Source organism: Hesperophylax consimilis, chromosome 26 (assembly GCF_061612785.1).
Source record: "Hesperophylax consimilis isolate HC1 chromosome 26, BYU_Hcon_1.0, whole genome shotgun sequence".
NCBI lineage: Eukaryota > Metazoa > Arthropoda > Insecta > Trichoptera > Limnephilidae > Hesperophylax > Hesperophylax consimilis.
Genome location: NC_142861.1, coordinates 1,207,768 through 1,228,292, shown reverse-complemented (window position 1 = coordinate 1,228,292; position 20,525 = coordinate 1,207,768). Strand labels below are relative to the sequence as shown.

Genomic DNA, 20,525 nt, shown 5'->3' with positions numbered 1-20,525 from the left:
CTCGTTTTACCGTAAGTCGGCTCGCATGTGGAACGAGCTATCAGCATCTGTTTTTCCTCCTCCATATAATTCGCGCCTCTTTAAGACCAGCATTAATACATTCATTCCTACAGCCCCTACCTTAACCCCCCTCATAACGCTGCCCAACCGGTTGGCGACATAGTTTATCTGTATTTAGAGTGTAAAGACAGGGCCGCTCTAGTGAAAGGTGTCACATAAAAAAATCATACCGCCGAATTTGAATATGGAGACTTACAAAATGTAATCGCACAACTCAACTCAACTTCAAATATTAATATTCTGTATAAACGATTGTTACATCTTACCGGAGATGACCGGATAAATCATCAAAATGATCATTTTGTTTGTCTTTATATTCAAATTCGCAAGTATGATTTTTTATGTGACACCTATCACAAGAGCGCCCCTGTCTTCACACTTTAAATACAGAGAAACTATGTCGCCACCCAGTTGGGCAGCGTTATAAGGCGGGTTAAGGTAGGGGCTGTAGGGATGAATTTATTAATGCGGATCTGAAAGAGGCCCGTATTATATGGAGGAAAAAACACACACACGAGCGGACTTACGCAAAAACGAGTTGGAAAAACGACCCGTTCTCATAAAGACAACATCAACTTTATTTTGAACGTGCGTTCCGCTCGTGTCCGTCCGGGGATCAATGCTGCTAGCTCCTTTTAACAGGCTCTAATAAAATACCTGTAGAATAGATTTCGTCATACATGATTTTACCGCACATATGCATCAGGGATCTCATATCTACAGTATTCAGTCTACTTTCAGCCTTCTTCTACCAGTTCCATGCCTCACTTCCATATATTAGGGTAGGTACCAGCACTCCATTGTGGAGTTTCGCTTCTTTGGACAGTTTTTGCTATCTCCAACCGCGTTCAATCATCCGGTGATTACCCATTTTAAATAATTACCCATTATAATCAAGAACCCGGCTACCCCTACTAAGTCACGAAGCGTAATCAGGAGAGGTAGTAAGAAGTTCAAAATATACCATATAACATTATTCCCTTTGCCGCCATTTTAGATTTTTATGGCCAAAAGGTATCCCTCAACCAGTCTCTTTCGATCCGGCCCGCCACGTAGTAGCTGAGCAAATGCAACAGTGTACCCCTGCTAAGTTATGATTTTTTTATGGATTTGATTTTTGCGAATGTTTCGAATAGCTCTAAAGACGATTCTTTTAAAATCATCTCATATTTAATATTATAAAACAATATAACCGGAAATCGGCTGAACTAAAAAAACAGCTACAAGGTGGTTACAAATACTATTATATTAAATCAATTTTGTCATTTAATTCCCAAACAATGTGTATATATATTCATTTAAATTAAAATAGCAACTTCACATTAGAAAATAGAGGACAACGAACAAATAAGTACATTGACTAAGTGTTACGGACGGACATGCACTTGAGCTTATAAAACTTAGGAGCTGTACTCACAGAAACTGGAGTTTTGTTGTAATACGGGGTCAATTGTACCGGTATAATCATCCCCCAAAAACATTAACACAGAAACCATATAAACTACTAAATGCGGTTTAAAGCTAATGAATCCACCTAGATTTAATCAATAATCCCATATTTTTAGATTCCATATGTACCCACTCTATTGTGTACCTAGAGGTAAAACTAAGATATTGCACAATATTGGCAAAATATGGCAGAAATCGCTCCAGTGGATAAGTAATAAAACGTATTTTATAAGCACTTTTTAAAAAAAATTGTCTGAAGAAAAAGATAAATTTTTAAAACAATTATGAATAAAGTACATTCTGGAATCGTAAATAAGTCGTTTTGAAATATTTCGCCGTGTTTAGTAATAAATAGTATCAGGAAACGCGGTGGCAAGACGTAGAATTCCATAGCCGTTGATTATCAAAGACAAAACAATTAAATTTTAATTATTATATGGGTTAAATGTATTCAAATCAGGGTGTTGTCACATCCCGGCCAGTATGCAGGTCCATTGTCTTAACAACGAAATTTTGGTCTGATCACATTTTCAATACAGTATTATTTTTTAACGAAAATAGTTTTCATACAGAGAATATACAAATAAACCTTTTTTGTGTATAAAAACATATCTGCTTTTAAGTTAAGATGTAGTGTGATATGATTTGTATTTTTTTATTAAACACTAATATGAAGCATGAAGGAATTATCAAAATTTAAATAAACTATATTGAAGTGTTTTATCTTATCTTTTAGTTGGTATTACTATAAACTGCACGTGTTAGTTCATCTTCTGCCATGTTTGTGCTAAAAATATTTTATTCAACTTCTCGAAGCAAGCTGTAGCTTTTTGTAGGAAATATGATATCTGATTATAATATTGTCAATATTTCTTTTTTCATTTTTTATAAATAAAAACTTGTGTGAATACCGCACCAGAGTCATACAGTCCTAACCGCTCCCGTCTGTAGCCAGTGAGACTATGGCATCCTCAAAGGAGACCTCAAAGGAGATGACGAGGAGGAAGGTGGGAGAGTACCTGGCTATTCAGATATAACCAAACACTAATTGTAAAATAGTGCAAATTAATTTTAATAAAATTTATTTGAACCCGCGACCTTCGGATTGCTAGTCGAGAGCCACCTCAAGTAGTTTGATATGTTTGGTGACTTAGCAGGAGTGCCCGGGTTTATGGGGTGAGGTTTGTTCGGTTCTTGGCGGCGGATGCGCTTGCCTACCAAATGCGTGGTGGGCCGGATCGATTAATCCTCTTTCAACGCATCGCCTTGCAACGCAGTAGGAGAGTTGGATTCTTATGTTTATCACTCGAACACACTGACCCCCAGATTACTACCCACCCATCCATACCTATTTCCTTCCCAAAACTCACTGTCCTTCCTTTCTTTCAAAATACCCTCAACACAGCATTCACAAAGATGACATAGGCCTTGAGGGTTACGATTTTCCTTAGGGCCTGCTGTGTGGAGACGATGTAAAAAAATACAAAAAATAAACAACTGTCTCGCTAAATCGTTGGCGGTGACTAATGGTAGGGGTGTTGGTTATCTAATAAATGGCTCCCGGGGCGGCGGTACACATAATTGTAATAATTCTCGAGGGCTCTGATGTACAGATATTATGGCTCCTGTTGATTGACGAACATATACTAAAACATCGTTGGTTGGAATCGGTGCTTGAAATGACTTTAGCCATGTTTAATAAAAAACAAATTGGAATAATTTTTTCAGCAATTTCAATTAAAAATTTGAAAAATTTAATTTTCACCAATCTAATCGCCGCAATTTTAATAGGCACATATTATGGATATTACGCTTTGTTTCAACTTAATCATTACAAGAAACTTACGTCCGGAGAGATGGTAAAAGATACATTAAAATAAAATTTGATTCAATCAATGTTCAAAATTTCTCTCATAAAATGACTTAGACAAATCTCACCCCATGAACCCGGGCACCCCTGCTAAGTCACGAAACGTAGTAAATGATGCATTAAAGTTACATTTTTGTTTAATCAAGTTCAAAAGATGTTTTAAGCATGGATTTGACGTTTGCGAAAGTTCCATTCCAATATAAATACGCGTGCGGCAGTCTATCCTCTTAAGTACAAAGTCATTTTCATAGAATATGGATGTTCTAACGGAATCTAAAAAGTACCACAACGCGCGCGAAATTGGCGGTTACAAGTTAAAACGCATGCAAGCCGTCAAGTTTCAGAAATATATGGATCAACAAAATAAATCGTGTAAAATGTATATGCGACCGAAAAATGGTCGTGGCTTACAGCTAAATCTCGATGACACAAGTTGATCTGTAGGGATTTACATATGTATGCCAGCTTGGGTAATGGATCAACATATCCGGGGTGGATCAACAAATGCAAACGGATCAACATATACCTGGCGTACCGTCGCTCGAGATCAACATAGTACGAGAGGGGATAAATATATATATATATATATGTATAATACATGCATATTATATTTATTACATATAATAATAATAAGTGTTTTATTATCTTCTTTATACAATGATATTCTATATCCTATCAAACTAGAGACTAGTGGAGTAACGCCGTGTAAATGTCAGTTAATAGATTATAAGAACAGAATGCACCTAGTAAGCTATTCAAAATTGCTCTATTGCTGCCCATTTTGACTACTGCTCAACGATTCTTTTCTTATGTAACAACTAACAATAATTGGTTGCAATTTCTCTAAAATAGAACAATGAGAATAATACTTGGCGAAATAGTAACTAAAATGTTAAAGGAACTAAATTGGCTAACAGTGAAACAAATGCTAACCTTGAACACGATGATATTTATACATAAAATAATAAAAAACCTATTACCAAAAAACTTTTGTGGTAGGTAACTATAAAGTCTGCACTAATTGATAGATTGTAGGAGCCATATTAATCAAAAGAAAATGTAATAAGTTAGGCATTTGTACAAATGGCTAAATAGGTAGTTACTTTAAATTTATGCTGGTGTAGCACAGTTTTATTTCCGATTTTACGAGCATGAGTGTCGCAGGCAAATTATCTAAACCAGCCACTTTCCTCTTACTCAAGCAACATGCCCGGCCTTTATTATTTATTGGATATTTTTTAGATCATCGAAGGCAACCTACTCAAGATCCTGTTGTTGTTGAATATCTTCTTGACGCCCATCTTGACGGTCTTGACGTGGAGGTCAAGGTCCAGGGACTTGACCTGCAGGTAGCGCTCTCCGTCCTTGACCTTTGACACCACCTGACCTTTCAAGTCGGCTGTCACCCCATCTGGAATATGTAACATGTTCAAATACATTAGTTTGTGGAGATAAAAAACATTTATTAATTAACACTCACCAGAACACATTCTTTGTGGGAAACGAGAAAACTCGTCATACACCTTTTTACAGTAAGACGCGGGAGACGAGTTTACTCGTTTTGTTGTGCAAAGCTGTAAGGAGTGAGAAACTTGTAAACAAGGGGTTCTAAATGGGTGCGGGGTTGTATCAGACGCAAGTCCTCTACATTGACTGTAAATAAGGGGTGCTGAATCTTCTAGTCGGTGAGCTGCTTTATGTTCAGGGCCTTTTCCGGTTGCTGTGATGTCGTGTATCCAAGGAAAGAGCAGTAGGTAGTCCAAGGAAGCGAGAGGTCAGAAGTCAAAGGCGGTTGTAGTAGTTCCAGCGGGAGAAGCAGTCCAGAGTGAAGCGGTCAGAGTAGATGTCGGAAGAGAGAGAGTTGAGATCGCTTTACGCGCAGTATATATAGGACTAGCGGGGGCGTGCACACATCGGTGTGCGCGCGTCTAAAATGCCCAGCGTAAACGAGGTGCATTTTTGTGCAGCTTCGTGTGTTTTCATATGACTTTAATAGTCAATATTAAAATTATTTATTCAATAGTACTCTTTACGCCGCTTCATCTCATGAAAACTGTTTTTCCCTAGCATTTTTAATGTTTTTATAATAAATTGTACAATATGAATCAGTGGGTCCTCAGACCGACATTGGTGTGAGGAAATCCTTATAACTACTTAATATTAATGTTTACATATTTCAATATTACTTTACAACATAGACGTGAGTCCAGCCTTTCAACCTGTATATTTTTATTTAGCATTGTTGCGGCGAGACTCACGCAAATCTAACATTAATTTGCGCAATTATATATGAAAAGAGAAATATTTCTAGCATTATTGTGGCTTTGCGCTGATTGGCTGACCATTGCTGTTCAGTGTTTGGCCTAGCTTCGCCTGGGCAAAGGAGAGGGGATGCTACGTAAATACTGGGTCCATGGCTTGCGATGTGCCCAGTGCTCTCGAGCCGGGGAGGGGATACTACGTAAATACTGTGTCCTGGCGCGCGTTGTGCTCAGTACTCGCCGGCCGGGTAAATACAGCTTTCTTATCCTCACATGGTCAGACATCTGCTTTGCGGCCTTTGGGTAGCATTGCGTAATGCGTTCGATACATCCTCCCCCCGGTGCAGTATCGGCTGCGCCTAGCAAATTCGAACGTGACGGGATGCTTTTGTCCGGCGGCGATCCATTCGGCCGGTTCCTTTTTGGCGGCGTGGGGGGGCCTCTTGTGATTTAGGGCCCGTGTTTGGTGTCGTCATGAGTACGGCAATTTTGACCGCTGGGCGCACGTACACTCCGGTGTTGGTTTGGACCCGAACGGTCCTTACATGCCCATCAGCGGCGGGCATTGTTTCAATGATTCGCCCGCGGGGCCAACTATTGCGGGGCAAAGCGGGATCCACGATTAGCACAAGATCACCCGTTTTGATAGGGGTACCTGGCTGGTGCCATTTTTGACGTGCGGCTATAGTGGGCAAGTATTCCTTCATCCATCGCCGCCAAAACATATCTGCTAATTGCTGGCTGATTCGCCATTGTTTTCTTAGGCAGACCTCTTCTTCTTTTGCCGCATACAGTGACAGGTGTGGCCGCTTTCCTGCTGATCCCAGCAAAAAATGGTTAGGGGTTAGCGGCTCCTCATCTCTCGGGTCGACAGAGACATGTGTCAGCGGGCGATTGTTCACTATGTACTCTGCTTCTGCCAGGGCCGTGAGGAGAGTTTCTTCTTTCGGTGAGCGCTCTTTCATAGTTGACTTGAGGGCTCTCTTTATAGAGCGCACGAGGCGCTCCCAAGCTCCCCCCATGTGGGGAGACAGGGGGGGGATAAATTTCCACGATGTTTTTTGTGTTGCAATGTAGTTTTGTACTCTGGGGTCTCGACTGATTGATTCCAGCGCGTCTCGGATTTCTTTGTCAGCGCCATGGAAATTAGTCCCGTTATCGGAGTATATACATTCGGGCTGGCCTCGTCTAGCTGACATTCGCTGCATTGCCATTATAGCTGAATCGGCACTTAGTGAGGCCGCTAACTCGAGATGTACAGCCCTGGTTGACAGGCAGGTGAATAATGCCCCGTACCGTTTCTCTCGACGCCTACCGATTGTCACTTCCATAGGGCCAAAATAGTCTAGGCCGCAGTGCGTGAAGGGGCTCACGTGATGTGTAAGCCTGGCAGCCGGTAATGGTCCCATCAGTGGTGGCAGTGGTTGAGCTTTCCTAATGCGGCATTCGAGGCATTCATGCGCTATTCGGCGAAGGTTGGTGCGCAATTTCAATATAAAAAAGCTGCCTCTGATTTCCGCCATGGTTTTTTCGGTGCTCGAATGGTCCGCCATTTGATGATAGTGGCGGATCAGGAGCCGAGTGTATGCCTCGTCACCATCCAGGATGACTGGTGTCCGTACTCCACTGGCAACTCCTTTCAGGGCTTGTAACCGTGAGCCCATTCGTATAATGCCATCTGGGCCAAGGAAAGGCGTTAGCGTTCGCAAGCGACTGTCGGCGGGTAGTGTATCGCCTTTTTGGGTAGCGCAAATTTCGGCCGCGAAAGAGTCTGCTTGAGATTTCTTTACCCATAATATTTCTGCTCCTCGGGTCTCTTCGGCACTCAGAGGACCTTCTGATGATTTATTGGGGTTCGGCCGACATCTCCTTATGAAGCGGAGAACCCATCCAGTGGTGCGTATGAGCCGATGCCACGATGAAAATCGCTCAATAAGAGGTAATCCGCTTCCTTTTATTATTGTGAGGCCGACAAATTGAGGCCTCACCTCCAAAACTTGGTTATCAGGTCGGATGACTGGCTCCTTTTCACGGGGCCATGTAGCTTCTGGGTGGGTAATAAAGGCAGGACCGCAAAACCACCTGCTAGTGGGCGAGAGGTCGGGCGGCTCGATGTCTCTTGTACCGATATCGGCCGGGTTTAATTTAGTAGGTACCCATCTCCAATTCATTATTTCACTTAAATCATCAATTTCTCCTAGCCTGTTGGCCACGAAGGCGGAGTAAGTCCTCGGGTCTGTCCTTAGCCAACACAAGACGGTCGTTGAGTCCGTCCAATATGTTATTCTTCTTATGTGAATTTGGCTTTCCCTTTTGATTGTAGCCGCCAATCGTGCGGCCATTAGGGCTGCTTGTAGCTCAAGGCGCGGTATAGAAAGGGGTTTCAATGGTGCCACTTTACATTTACTAGCCAGGAAAGTTGAGTGTGTGCCTTCCTGGGAGTTTTCGGTTAAATAAGCAATAGCGCAACACGCCGACTCCGATGCATCGCAGAACAGGTGGAGTTCAAAATCGCCGTTTTTATTAATTAAGCATCTTCGTGGTATAGAAACGCTACTCTGGCTGAGAAGTAGTAGCCATTCCGACCATTTATTCGCGTGCTCGGGTTTAATTGGTTCATCCTAACCTATATTCGATCTCCACACTGCTTGTAGAAGTATTTTTGAACGTATTGTCAAGCATGATACGAAACCAATAGGATCAAAAATCTTCATGACAATACTTAGTAATTGTCTTTTCGTTGGGTGTGGGATCATCTCGGCTGAGGCTGCCTCCCTGAAGCTGTAGAGAAAGTGATCACCTATGGGGTCCCATACGAGGCCTAGTATGCGCTCGTTTTCGTGGTCCCCGCTGCTGATAGGTATTGCCGATTTCGCCCGTTGTTCAAAGGGTACTTCTGCAATAGCGGCAGGGTCATTTGAAGCCCAATTGGTGAGCAGGAAACCCCCACTCGCAAGGATTGCGCTCACCTCCCGTACCAACTTGGCGGCTTCGTCCGATGTGTCCACGGCGTCGAGATAATCATCCATATAGAATTTTTTCTGTATGGCTGTTGCCGCGGCGGTATATTGCACTTTGTGTTTCTCAGCTACCTTGTTTCGCACGAATTGCGCGCTGCTTGGGGAACAAGTTGCCCCAAACATCATTGAGGTGAGCATGTAAGTGCTCGGCTCTTCATTTGGCGTTGCTCTCCACATAAATAGTTGAGATGGTTGGTCCTCACTTTTTATTTTTATTTGTAAGAACATTTCTGCAATATCTGCCGCGAGCGCGATTTTTCCTTCGCGGAAGCGCAAAATGTTACCCAATAGCGAGGAGAGCAGATCGGGCCCTGTTAACAGTTTATCATTTAATGATACACCTCGACAGCGGCTTGCTGCGTCGAAAACCACTCTTAGCTTTCCCGGTTTATTGGGATTAACTACCGCGAAATGCGGTAGGTACCATTTTCGAGGGCTTGGAATGGCCGCCTCCTGAATATTTAATTTGCGCGCGTATCCACGTTCGATCAGAGAATTAATTTTCATTTTATATGCTGCTTCTAATGTATTATTTTTCGCTAGCTTTCTCTCTAATGCGTATAATCGTTTTAGCGCGCACTGTTTGTTGTCAGGCAGGTGCGTATTATCTTCTTTCCACAGTAGGCCCGTTTCCCACCGGTCGGTGTCATATGGCCGAGTGGTGTTTTCCATAAGAGCCTCTGCTCGCTGAATGGTCGCATTTACGCGTGTCGCTGACGTCACTCCAAGTGAATCGATCGCAAAGTTTTGTTTTATTAGCTCTGAGAGCTGTTGGTCTCCACTCTCGGTTTCGCCGATAATGCTCAGCGTTATATTTTCTACGGGATGAACGCCTCCATGCGCGATCCAACCGAGTGCAGTACGGGACAGCATTCTTTTCTCGGTATCTTCACGCACCTCTCTTGACACGATGAGATGCACGTTGTCCTGTCCCAATAATATTTTTGGTTTCACTTGGCATCGACCGGCTATGTTTTGTTGCGGTAGGTCCAGGTTTCGCACTGTATTCGCCGTAATAACATATTCGTCACCGTCTCCGCGCACTGATAGTTTAACTCGCCGGGATGTACTATCTGACGAACACATACCACTCGCCCCGTGAATACGGAGCCCGCGGATCGGCCCGTTCGCTCCCACTTTGTCCGCTGTTTCATTGTCTAGAAGGGTCACAGTTGACCCCTCGTCTAGTAGGGCATAAATTGACACTTGCCCGTTTGGGCCACATATGGTTACCGGTATCACTTTCAACAGCACTGATTCATGTCCATACGACGTGGTACTGGTTACAGTTTGGTTTTCACTATCGCGCGAGGTACCGGCAGATGATTTCACACGCGACGGGTCGTGAAGTAGTTTATGATGAGGAAGCCGACAAGAACCCACTCCACACCACACACGGTATTTGCACGCTCTCGTATGGTGTCTTGCGTCTAGACATTTATGGCAAAGTCGGGAATTTTTTACTTTTTCCCATCGTCCGGGGATATTTTTCCCCAAAAACACGGGGCACTCGTGAATTTTGTGCGAATTTAAACACTGTGAACACTTTTCGCTCTCCGTATCAGTTTGAGAATTTTGCGCATATACTTGTTCCCGTCGTGGTCGTATTGGAACCCGAGCATTGTCAACTAAGCCCGAGCGCGGGATCGCGTTTGTGAGCCGCTTTAGAAATGCGGCTAATTGTTGAATTGTCGCACTTATCACTTGATCGGCTATTTTATCCAACCACGCCACTCTTAGGACGAGAGGCATTTTCGACGCAATTTCACTTAGTAGCGCGGGGTTAGATAAATAATCACACTTAAGACTGCCGAGTGAGGCCACCACATTTTGAACTGTACCCGAAAACTCAATAAGTGCGTCGTTTGATGCATCTTCGGGAAGCCGCGGCAACTTTTTTATTTTTTCAAACATCAGTGATGCAATTGTGTGAGCACCACCAAACCGATGTTCTAACACGTCCATTATTTCCGGTACTTGCGTGGGGTCCAATAGGAGTGGACTTACCGCTTCACGAGCCTTGCCTTTCAATGCTCTCTGAAGGCGCATTAGGTTTTCTGATTGCGTCATCCCACACGTAGACGTTGATTGATAAAATTGAGCGCGCCATGCTGGCCACTCTACGGCGTCTCCGTAGTATGGTGGGAGGTCCTTAGCGCTTGATTGGCGTGCGATAAGGGACGCCATGCGGTTTTCTTCTTCGGGCTGCTGCCGCGGAGTACCGCCATTTTGCGAGGCGCGGAAAGCCTCGGTCATAAAGGCCGCAAACTGTTGAAACGAATTTGCTGGCGCCGTTTGTTCCGTTCTATTATTGACCCAGTCTTGGGTTTGTCGCGCCGTGTCATCCTGCGTGGGATGGCCCGGGAATGTCGCGTATGTGTTGTTTGCAGGCGGTGTCTGGCCGAACTGTGTATGTGGTGAGCCCGGCTGATATTCCGGATTGTAGGATGCTGCGGGGATCTGTGAGGCCCCTTGAGCTGTACTTTGTGTCGGCTGTTGTCCGGATATTGCGGCCGGATACTCCGTGTTGATGATAGCAGGCTGCAGAGGGGTTGTTTGGCCTCGCATCGTGGTGTTGGATGCTGAAGACCGGTACTCTGCGCTGTTTTGTTGTGCGGCACCTTGCATGGAGCCTTGTAAGGCGCCCTGCATGGCACCTTGTTGATGTGTGGTTGCCTGCTCCGTATGTGTGTCAGGTTCCACTAAAGGCGCTTGTTTTTTCGTAGGAGCCGCTATTGAAGCGATGAGGGCCTCCTGTAATTTCCGATTTCGTCGCCTTTCTGCTCTCAATTCTCGCTGCAGTTGTTTGAATGAATCTGCATTTGACGCCTCGCTGTCTGATGATGAGTCATGGATGGGTATCTGTACCGGAGAATGGTCCGATATCGCCATTCCAGTGGCTTGTGAGGGACCGGCGGGGTGCGGGGTACTGCCAGCGGCTTGTGACTCATCTTTTCCGGTTCCCTCCAATGTATTCTTCCCGGAGCGTAGAGATGGTGTCATCTTGGCAGCTGGAGACTAGAAAATGCGGCTGCGAAGGACCACACAATGTATCAGACGCAAGTCCTCTACATTGACTGTAAATAAGGGGTGCTGAATCTTCTAGTCGGTGAGCTGCTTTATGTTCAGGGCCTTTTCCGGTTGCTGTGATGTCGTGTATCCAAGGAAAGAGCAGTAGGTAGTCCAAGGAAGCGAGAGGTCAGAAGTCAAAGGCGGTTGTAGTAGTTCCAGCGGGAGAAGCAGTCCAGAGTGAAGCGGTCAGAGTAGATGTCGGAAGAGAGAGAGTTGAGATCGCTTTACGCGCAGTATATATAGGACTAGCGGGGGCGTGCACACATCGGTGTGCGCGCGTCTAAAATGCCCAGCGTAAACGAGGTGCATTTTTGTGCAGCTTCGTGTGTTTTCATATGACTTTAATAGTCAATATTAAAATTATTTATTCAATAGTACTCTTTACGCCGCTTCATCTCATGAAAACTGTTTTTCCCTAGCATTTTTAATGTTTTTATAATAAATTGTACAATATGAATCAGTGGGTCCTCAGACCGACATTGGTGTGAGGAAATCCTTATAACTACTTAATATTAATGTTTACATATTTCAATATTACTTTACAACATAGACGTGAGTCCAGCCTTTCAACCTGTATATTTTTATTTAGCATTGTTGCGGCGAGACTCACGCAAATCTAACATTAATTTGCGCAATTATATATGAAAAGAGAAATATTTCTAGCATTATTGTGGCTTTGCGCTGATTGGCTGACCATTGCTGTTCAGTGTTTGGCCTAGCTTCGCCTGGGCAAAGGAGAGGGGATGCTACGTAAATACTGGGTCCATGGCTTGCGATGTGCCCAGTGCTCTCGAGCCGGGGAGGGGATACTACGTAAATACTGAGTCCTGGCGCGCGTTGTGCTCAGTACTCGCCGGCCGGGTAAATACAGCTTTCTTATCCTCACATGGTCAGACATCTGCTTTGCGGCCTTTGGGTAGCATTGCGTAATGCGTTCGATACAGGGGTCATGTGTTTTCTATTGTCGGCGGTACCCGATCTATCTACCTGTCAATACAATGAGTTTGAAACACAACAAAAAAATAAAATCGTTGTCGCGTATGTTCCGCTCACAAACTACGCAGTGAAACGCGGTAGATGAGCAAGTTTTGCAATGTGCCCCTGCATAAAGGAAAGTGTTTCGAATGCTATCACACATTGAAGCACTATTAGGTTATAGTTTTTTTTTATAAATAGAGACATCTTTTTAAAGTAAAACACTGAAAGTTTCATCGAAAAATATCAAATAGATCATAAGATATGAATATTTTGCGGAAAGTCTAATTTTGGCGCTAAAATTTAAAAAAAACACCCACGCTTTGCCCCCAATTTGGCGGTAAAATGCCCGACCATATAGTGTTAAAAGGAACTGTTATGCGGTTTTTTTTACACAAAATGATTGATTTGAGGCCGAAATGCCCAAGCAAGCAGAATAATTTTTTTTAAATCTAAAGATATAGCTAATATATATATTGTAATATCCTTGATATTCGTAAATGACCTCACCCATAGATAGCATTAATTAGTCTACTAGGTGACCTAACCATAGATGGCGTTAACTGTAGAGAATAACAGGATAATAAATAAGGTGAGAAACTCAAGGTCGGGGTCCGGATTATTCCAACGAGCAATAAGATTTTTGTCAATCTATCACAGGGGTTCCGAACACCGTGCGCCGGGACGATTCGTATGTGCCCGCCACTATTCGACAGTGAAAGAATTTTTTGATTAACATTAATTAAAAATATGAATTATTTTTATTTATTTGTTAGAGTTTTAATTTTTTTAATTGCCTAGGTTTATTAAATATGTACGCATGTTTGCGATATTGTATGTATGAGTGCTTCCTCTGCTGACAGTACTTGTTGCAATTCGTCGAGCGGCAAGCCAGACTGCACTCTTCACGGTAGCCTGGAACGAGGAGTTCTATTTGCACATCACTCCTCGTACACGCAGAAAACCCGAAGTGAACGAACGTCACGAACTGAGCTGATGAACGCCGAAGACGCCAAAACACACGGCACATGACTCTGCCAGCTCTTTCTGTCAGTGAAAGCAATAAGCATGGCCCCGACAACCAAACTGACAGTAGTCACGTGCTCGTACCGTCCCGATCGGTTCGGCGATCATCGGCTCACTTCGGGTTTTCGGCGTGTACAAGGAGTGATGTGCAAATAGCATTCTCCGCCTGGAACCGCGTTGTTGTCATTTTGATTGCGATTGCTGCCCCTATTTTGTCGATTAAAAATAGGTGGTGCCTGCCACCCTACCGACATTTTAGAATGTGCTCTACAGTACAAAAGGTTGGGAACCCCTGATCTATCACAATAAAAGTCCAATTGTTTTATTGAATTAAAAAGTTTGTGAGAAAATCCCAGAGACAACATAATTATGTAGTGTGGATGTTGGCTGTTTTATTTATTTGTGTTTTAAATTATAAAATATAGGCCATTAAAAATTTAATTTTTCATTACAACTTTAGCAATATTTTGTGAGTTAACAGTTGTTATTAAAAATGAATTAATTAATATTGCCCAATTTACTTTGTTAACATAATGAAATACACAGCAAATTTGTGTTCCGTCAAGCTCATTATAATACTTTCGACGTTCATGGAAAAACAAATTCTTTAGTGGCATTTATTTTAAAATTTCAAACACAACCAATAAAATAGCTGGCATCCTTACTAGATATTTTCTTTAGGCAGTTTTAAAATTAAGTTTTGTATGAAAAAGGTACCGCAGCCGTTCCTCAAGTAAAATTATATATAAGCACAGTGTAAATGACATTCAGTCCCAACTGCTCCCAACCGTCTGGAGCCAGTGAGACTATGGCATCCTCAATTTGGGTATGTTGTGAGGTTGAATGTAGGGGAAGGAGATGATGAAGAGGAAAGTGGCGTGCAACGTGCGACCATAGATATACCACTTACTAGATCGAATCGTCACCTTTGCTGGGAAACGACATTTGAATGCAAAATCATTTCTATGACAAAAATAATTGTTAGGGCCATCTGTGTTGTAGTCGTAATAATTGTATGACGAACATAGACTAAATTAGACTAGACACGGCATATTCACTTAAAAATAACCCCAATACAATTTTGGTTTGGTTCACATCCACATTTATGAAAAGGCCCACGCATTATGACGCAATGCGAAATGGGCACTGTGCATTGCGTTTTACCTTTTGTTGGTCTATTTTGCTTCCCAGCTATGCTGGGCAAGTTCATTTTTTCAATCACAAAAATAACCCCGTTCCAAATATTACAACACCTCTGACAACAAATTCTCCGTGGTTTCGCTTACGAGTTTGAACGCTTGTACAAGGAGTTTAAACAGAGTTGGGTTGTTAAGTTCATCTCCATATTTGTGACGTACGCTACGTGGCGTTATTTTGAAAATGAATTTAACTACACAGGGCTAATCTAGTATAATACATCAATGATGACGAAGTTCTAACATTACAATCGCCGTTTTGTTTTTATCTGACAGTTGACCATTGTTGTAGTTGGTCATATTGGTCGTATAGGGTTCTAAATTCGCTTTACCATATTCTGAGGTGCCAAAGTTTGCCAAGCTGAATTTAAAAATTACCTATTTAACAATTTTAGATTTTGAGGTTCAATCTTGTGTACAGTTTTTTTTAAACCTGAATACCGCACAAGAGGCCCAACTGCTCCCACCGGTATGGAGCCAGTGAGACTAAGGCATCCCCAATTGGGGTATGTTGTGAGACTGAATGTAGTGGGGAGGGGAAGGAGAAGAGGAAGAGGAGGGTGGGGGAGTACCTGGCTATTCAGATCAGGTCACCACCAGGGCGACACTTAGAGTATGGTATACGTTTTAAGGTAGTTTTTAGGTTAAAAAGTTGAATTGTAAGTTTGGGAAAATAAATATTCTTCTATGGAAAAATATTTTTGTGGGGGAAAATAAACATTGGAATTTCTAAAAAAGTTAGTTATTTAACTGTTTTACTTCTACCATCATGTAGAATCACCTCCCGAAGTTAGCGTACTTTACCCCCGGACACCCTGTATATACTGAGTAAAGTGCACAAACTTCGGGAGGTGATTCTACATGTTAGTACAAGTAAAAAAGACAAATAACTTTTAACAAAGAAAGGAATTTCGAATAAAAGAATATTTTTTTTTACTTCTTTTTTTAAATTTTTTTTTTATATTAACTCCACACAGGAGGCCCTGAAGAAAATAATTTCCCTCAGGGCCTATGTCATCTTTGGGGATGCTGTGTGGAGGGTCTTTTTGTGGAGAGGAAGGAGTGAACATGGGTCTTGAAGAGTCCCATGTTGTAGGAGGGAGGAAACACAGAGGCCGGCAGTTCGTTCCACAGCCGAGCTGTTGAACTTAAGAACGAATCGTAGAAGCGACCCGTTCTCATGTGACAAATGTCAACTGTGTACAAATGTTGGGCGCGCGTTTGGCGTGTATCCCGACTATTCACCGGTGCCGAAGGGATCAATGACGCTAGTTCCTCAGAGCATCTTCCATTGTAATACCGATCTACCTTCTACCATCATATAGAATTACTTCCCGAAGTTTGTGGACTTTACCCCTCTATATATTTTCTAGATTAATAAAATTAAAAATAATGTAATATTATGTATTACAAAATACCACAGCCCACCCAGGGGTTCGAACTCGCAAAATCCGAAATCGAAGTCGATGATCTTCACCACTCGACCACTTAACTAAGTAAGGTAACTTAGTTAAGATTATTACAATTTAAAAGGATGTAGGTATGCAATAAACAAATCTCTAATTTAAAAGTGTAGTACGCACATTGGAAGTAAGTAGGTACTTAAGAAGTTTGCTGACCGGGAGACCGAGAAAAAATATCACAACAAAATAGTCGAGGCCAAATACTAAATAACCAGGGTTGACAATTCGTGAGAATTCTCTAATTTGCGGAGAATTTAATTCGATTGGGTATTTTGTGGGTAAAATGCGGAGGTTCTACAATATGAGAACGGACTTATCCTTCCGATGGACAATGTGACCTGGTCAGGCCATTTTGGTTTTAAATGTGATTTTTTTTTCGTCGACTTTTTGGCAAGCCATATCAATATTCTATACAACTCATAATGGTGAAATTGCCAATGAGGTTACGTTCAGCTGATAGAATAAAAAATAATAATTTAAGTCAAAAAATTCAAGGACTTGAACAATCCTTAAATAGCGGTCTGGTGGGTCTGTTACCCGCTAAGTGGTCAAATTTACATCGGAAAGTTTCCAGATGCTGATCGTGAAGTGAATCAAGGCGCACGAGTGGTGTTGGATTTAGTTTGCAAGTATCGCTATACCGGCCGAACAGTATGCTGCGATTATCTTTTCACGTCTCTTGACTTGGCCAGAATTCTGATGGAAAGAAGGACTTGCCATCGTTGGTAGTGTGCGCGCAAACAGGGTGTTTGTCCAGTTATATACACATTATCAGAGATGTGCAAATGGGTACCCAAAACTATTCGAAATGCAAAATGGAAATGGGTCAAAACTTTTCCATTTGAAAATGCAAAATGCAAAATGGTTTTTAGAAAAGCATTTCAAATGCAAAATGCAAAATACCTATTTTCAAAATGCATTGAAAATACAAAATGGTTTCTCAGGTCAAACAATTAAAATAATTATAAAATTTTAAAACAATTTTGTCATTTAATAATGGACATCAATGTAGAACAAACATATTACATGATGGTAAATCCAAAAACACCACGACTACATATAATGAAACCACAAAAAATTTGCGCGGGACTAATGTTGCCAACGTAAAAACATAGAAACTGCTATCTAACATTTAATATTACAGCGTCATGGCCCCATGTTCAGTATTTGAATCAGTATTTTTGTAATGGTATCACTCAATTGCCAGGGCTCCTACCAGGGAGCAACTTGACAAATGTAATTTATCTCTCATAGCGAGGTTGAGGACCGACTGATATTTGGGGCTTATGAAAAAAAGATGAATGGAGATAGTAGGAAGAATGTTGAAGAAAAGCATTTAAAATGCAAAATGGAAAATGGTTTTTAGAAAAGCATTTAAAATGCAAAATGGAAAATACCCATTTTGCATTTCCATTTGAAATGGATTTATTTGAAATAAAGCACATCTCTGCACATTATATACAACATATTGATACGTTCATACACACTATTTGCACACCTGTCTTTATCTAAAACTATTTTGATAGCTCACACCTCTTATATGGCCTGGCCAGGCCACATTGCCCATAGAAGGGTTAAGATCGTATGGAATTGATACCAGTCATAGACATATGAATATTAGTAGACCTGCCCTAAGTGATTAAAAGCGTATTATCCCCACTCCCCATACCGGTTCCATTGGAGCCGGCTGTGCTCGCGTATGGCCTCAAGTGAAATTTGAAAACGTGACGTCATCATTCTTGTGCGAACTATGGTCGAGGCATCATCGGTTCATTTTACGAAATAACACGGCAAAATGTTGACTTGTATTATGAAAACTTGTAAAAATAGATGTGAAAAAGAGAATAAACCCAATTGTCGTATTACATTCCATATATAAGTATTATTTTACTTTATTTTAAGCATATTCACATCGTATAATATGAATCAGTTGTTACTATCACATCGAGAAACGTCTGGACGCGAAACACAAAGCTGGTTGGTTGCTGGGAAGTAAATTATGAACATTTATAAAAGTGTCTTAACTAAATACTTAAACGAAATATTCGACTCTGAAAATAGAACCGAATTTTTTTGCCGAATTTGGACTTCGCAAATTTGTTCATAACGTGGCGAGTAATTTGCGCTCCCATGTAAAAATGTCTATTCATTCAAAAGCAGATTTTACTTTTAAGAAGTAAATGGTGATATTATAATGCGAGATGCCTATTTACTGTCAGATTGATTTATTGACGAATCACAGTCAGCTTCACTCCCTTCGTTCTTCAACAGTTGATTTTACCCCTCGCCATTATCTTCTCGTCTATTAATTCCTATGTCTGTGATACCAGTATATCCCCTCGTTAAATCCGAAGTTACAACGAACATTTTCGAACACAAATTAAAAATGTCACATTAAATTTGGGTAATTTTCGTAAATCGCTGGATTTCGATTTTTCCCAATAATGTAGGGAAATTTCCCCTGACATTCACGATTTAATTAAAAAACAATTAAAACATATTATGAACACTTTTAAAACAGAACAGATGGATTTCCAAATATTTCAAACATTCAAATATTTTGTTTATAGAGGTCAATTGTGAGATTTATACGGGGTTATAACACTAGAATCTATGTTTATTAGGATGGGGTTATAACACTAGAATCTATGTGTATTTGTATGGCGTTATAACACTAGAATGTATGTTTATTAGTATGGGGTTATAGCACTAGAATCTATGTTTATTTGTATGGGATTGTAATACTAGAATCTATGTTTATTAGTATGTTGTTATAACACAAGAATCTATGTATTAGTATGGGGTTATAACACTAGAATCTATGTTTATTAGTATGTTGTTATAACACAAGAATCTATGTATTAGTATGGGGTTATAACACTAGAATCTAGGTATTAGTATGTTGTTATAACACTAGAATCTGTGTTCATGTCGAATAAATGTCAAAAAGTTCCATAAAATCTGTTTCTTTGCAATGCGAAATTAATATTAGAGGCTTTTTGATTTATTTTACGCCTAAACTAACATTCCCAGAAAAAATGTAAAAATAACAATATTTAAAAAAAGTTTTAGTTCTTGATTATCCAACCACATTAAAATATAATATTTAAAATTACATGTGTGAATGTACTATTATTTCGTTTACTATCGCAGCAAATTTTCAAGCAATTTCTATTTTTCAAGCCTAAAGAGAAAATCTAAAAATGACTAAATAATAGAAAATAAATGCTAATTTCCACAGATTTTTGTTTCAATTTGGAGTTTAAGGAACTTATGGGGAATTTGAACATCCATTGTGGGTGTTTTCGAACATTGCATTGGCAACCCTGCTTGTTACAATGTTGACCTTGGCGGTTTTTTAGCCTTCTACACTATTCTACGAGTGATTCGCAATGATATGAAATTATTATATTTTATAAATAATAATAATCATTTTAGGAGAGGTAAAGTTTCCTCGAGACAAGTTAAAAAGATACAAAGTACACTCTCAGTCTGGCCATGTTTTCGATAGTCAAGCCTGTTTTTTGCCACTATTATGTGTTGTTCAAAATTATTTAAAACTGGCTGAAGTCTCAGGCGTTACCTTGGCTTTCCACAAAGTTTTTAGAAATCAGATGCAGACAGCAATTTTCCTCTTATTTTAAACGTCACGTGTGCATTCATCAAGTTTCTGCTTTGAGTTGTGGGAAAAGTGGATGGAGGGTAGTTTTCTAAATCTCATGTAGTCTAGTGTAATCAAGGCATAAAAACAAAGCCACGCCGCCACAAACACTCTTCTTTATATAAATATTTAGATAGATCAAGATAAATGAGGTGAGGAACAAAACGGAACAAGTCTTTGAGATAGGTACGTAGAAAGAAAATGAAGATGTTTTGAGTTTTCACCAATGTCACCTTAGGGGACGCTGGAGGGTCCTAAGTTAAGGAAGGAGGGAAAAATGGTAATTGGAAAGGAAGGATGTTCTGGGAATTAAAAAGGTATCTTAGGTGAGTAGGAATCCGGGGATCAGTGTGTCCAGGAGTGACGTATGAATCCATCCCTCCAAATCCAGTTCAAGGCGATGGGCTGAGATATTCCGGCTGGAGTCAAAAGGCCAAAAAGCCTCCCTCAACCAGTCTTTCGCGATCAAGCC

At 41.1% G+C, this 20,525-nt stretch overlaps 1 protein-coding gene across 1 annotated transcript in view; it reads right to left on the bottom strand.

Moving 5' to 3' along the window:
• The window catches only part of LOC149410947 (protein takeout-like), a 64,700-nt gene that overhangs the window by 8,997 nt on the left and 35,178 nt on the right, over window positions 1-20,525 (bottom strand). The window contains exon 4 of the mRNA XM_089647493.1: window positions 4,641-4,790. Coding sequence (XP_089503619.1) covers window positions 4,641-4,790 — 150 coding nt within the window. The remainder of the gene's footprint in view (window positions 1-4,640; window positions 4,791-20,525) is intronic.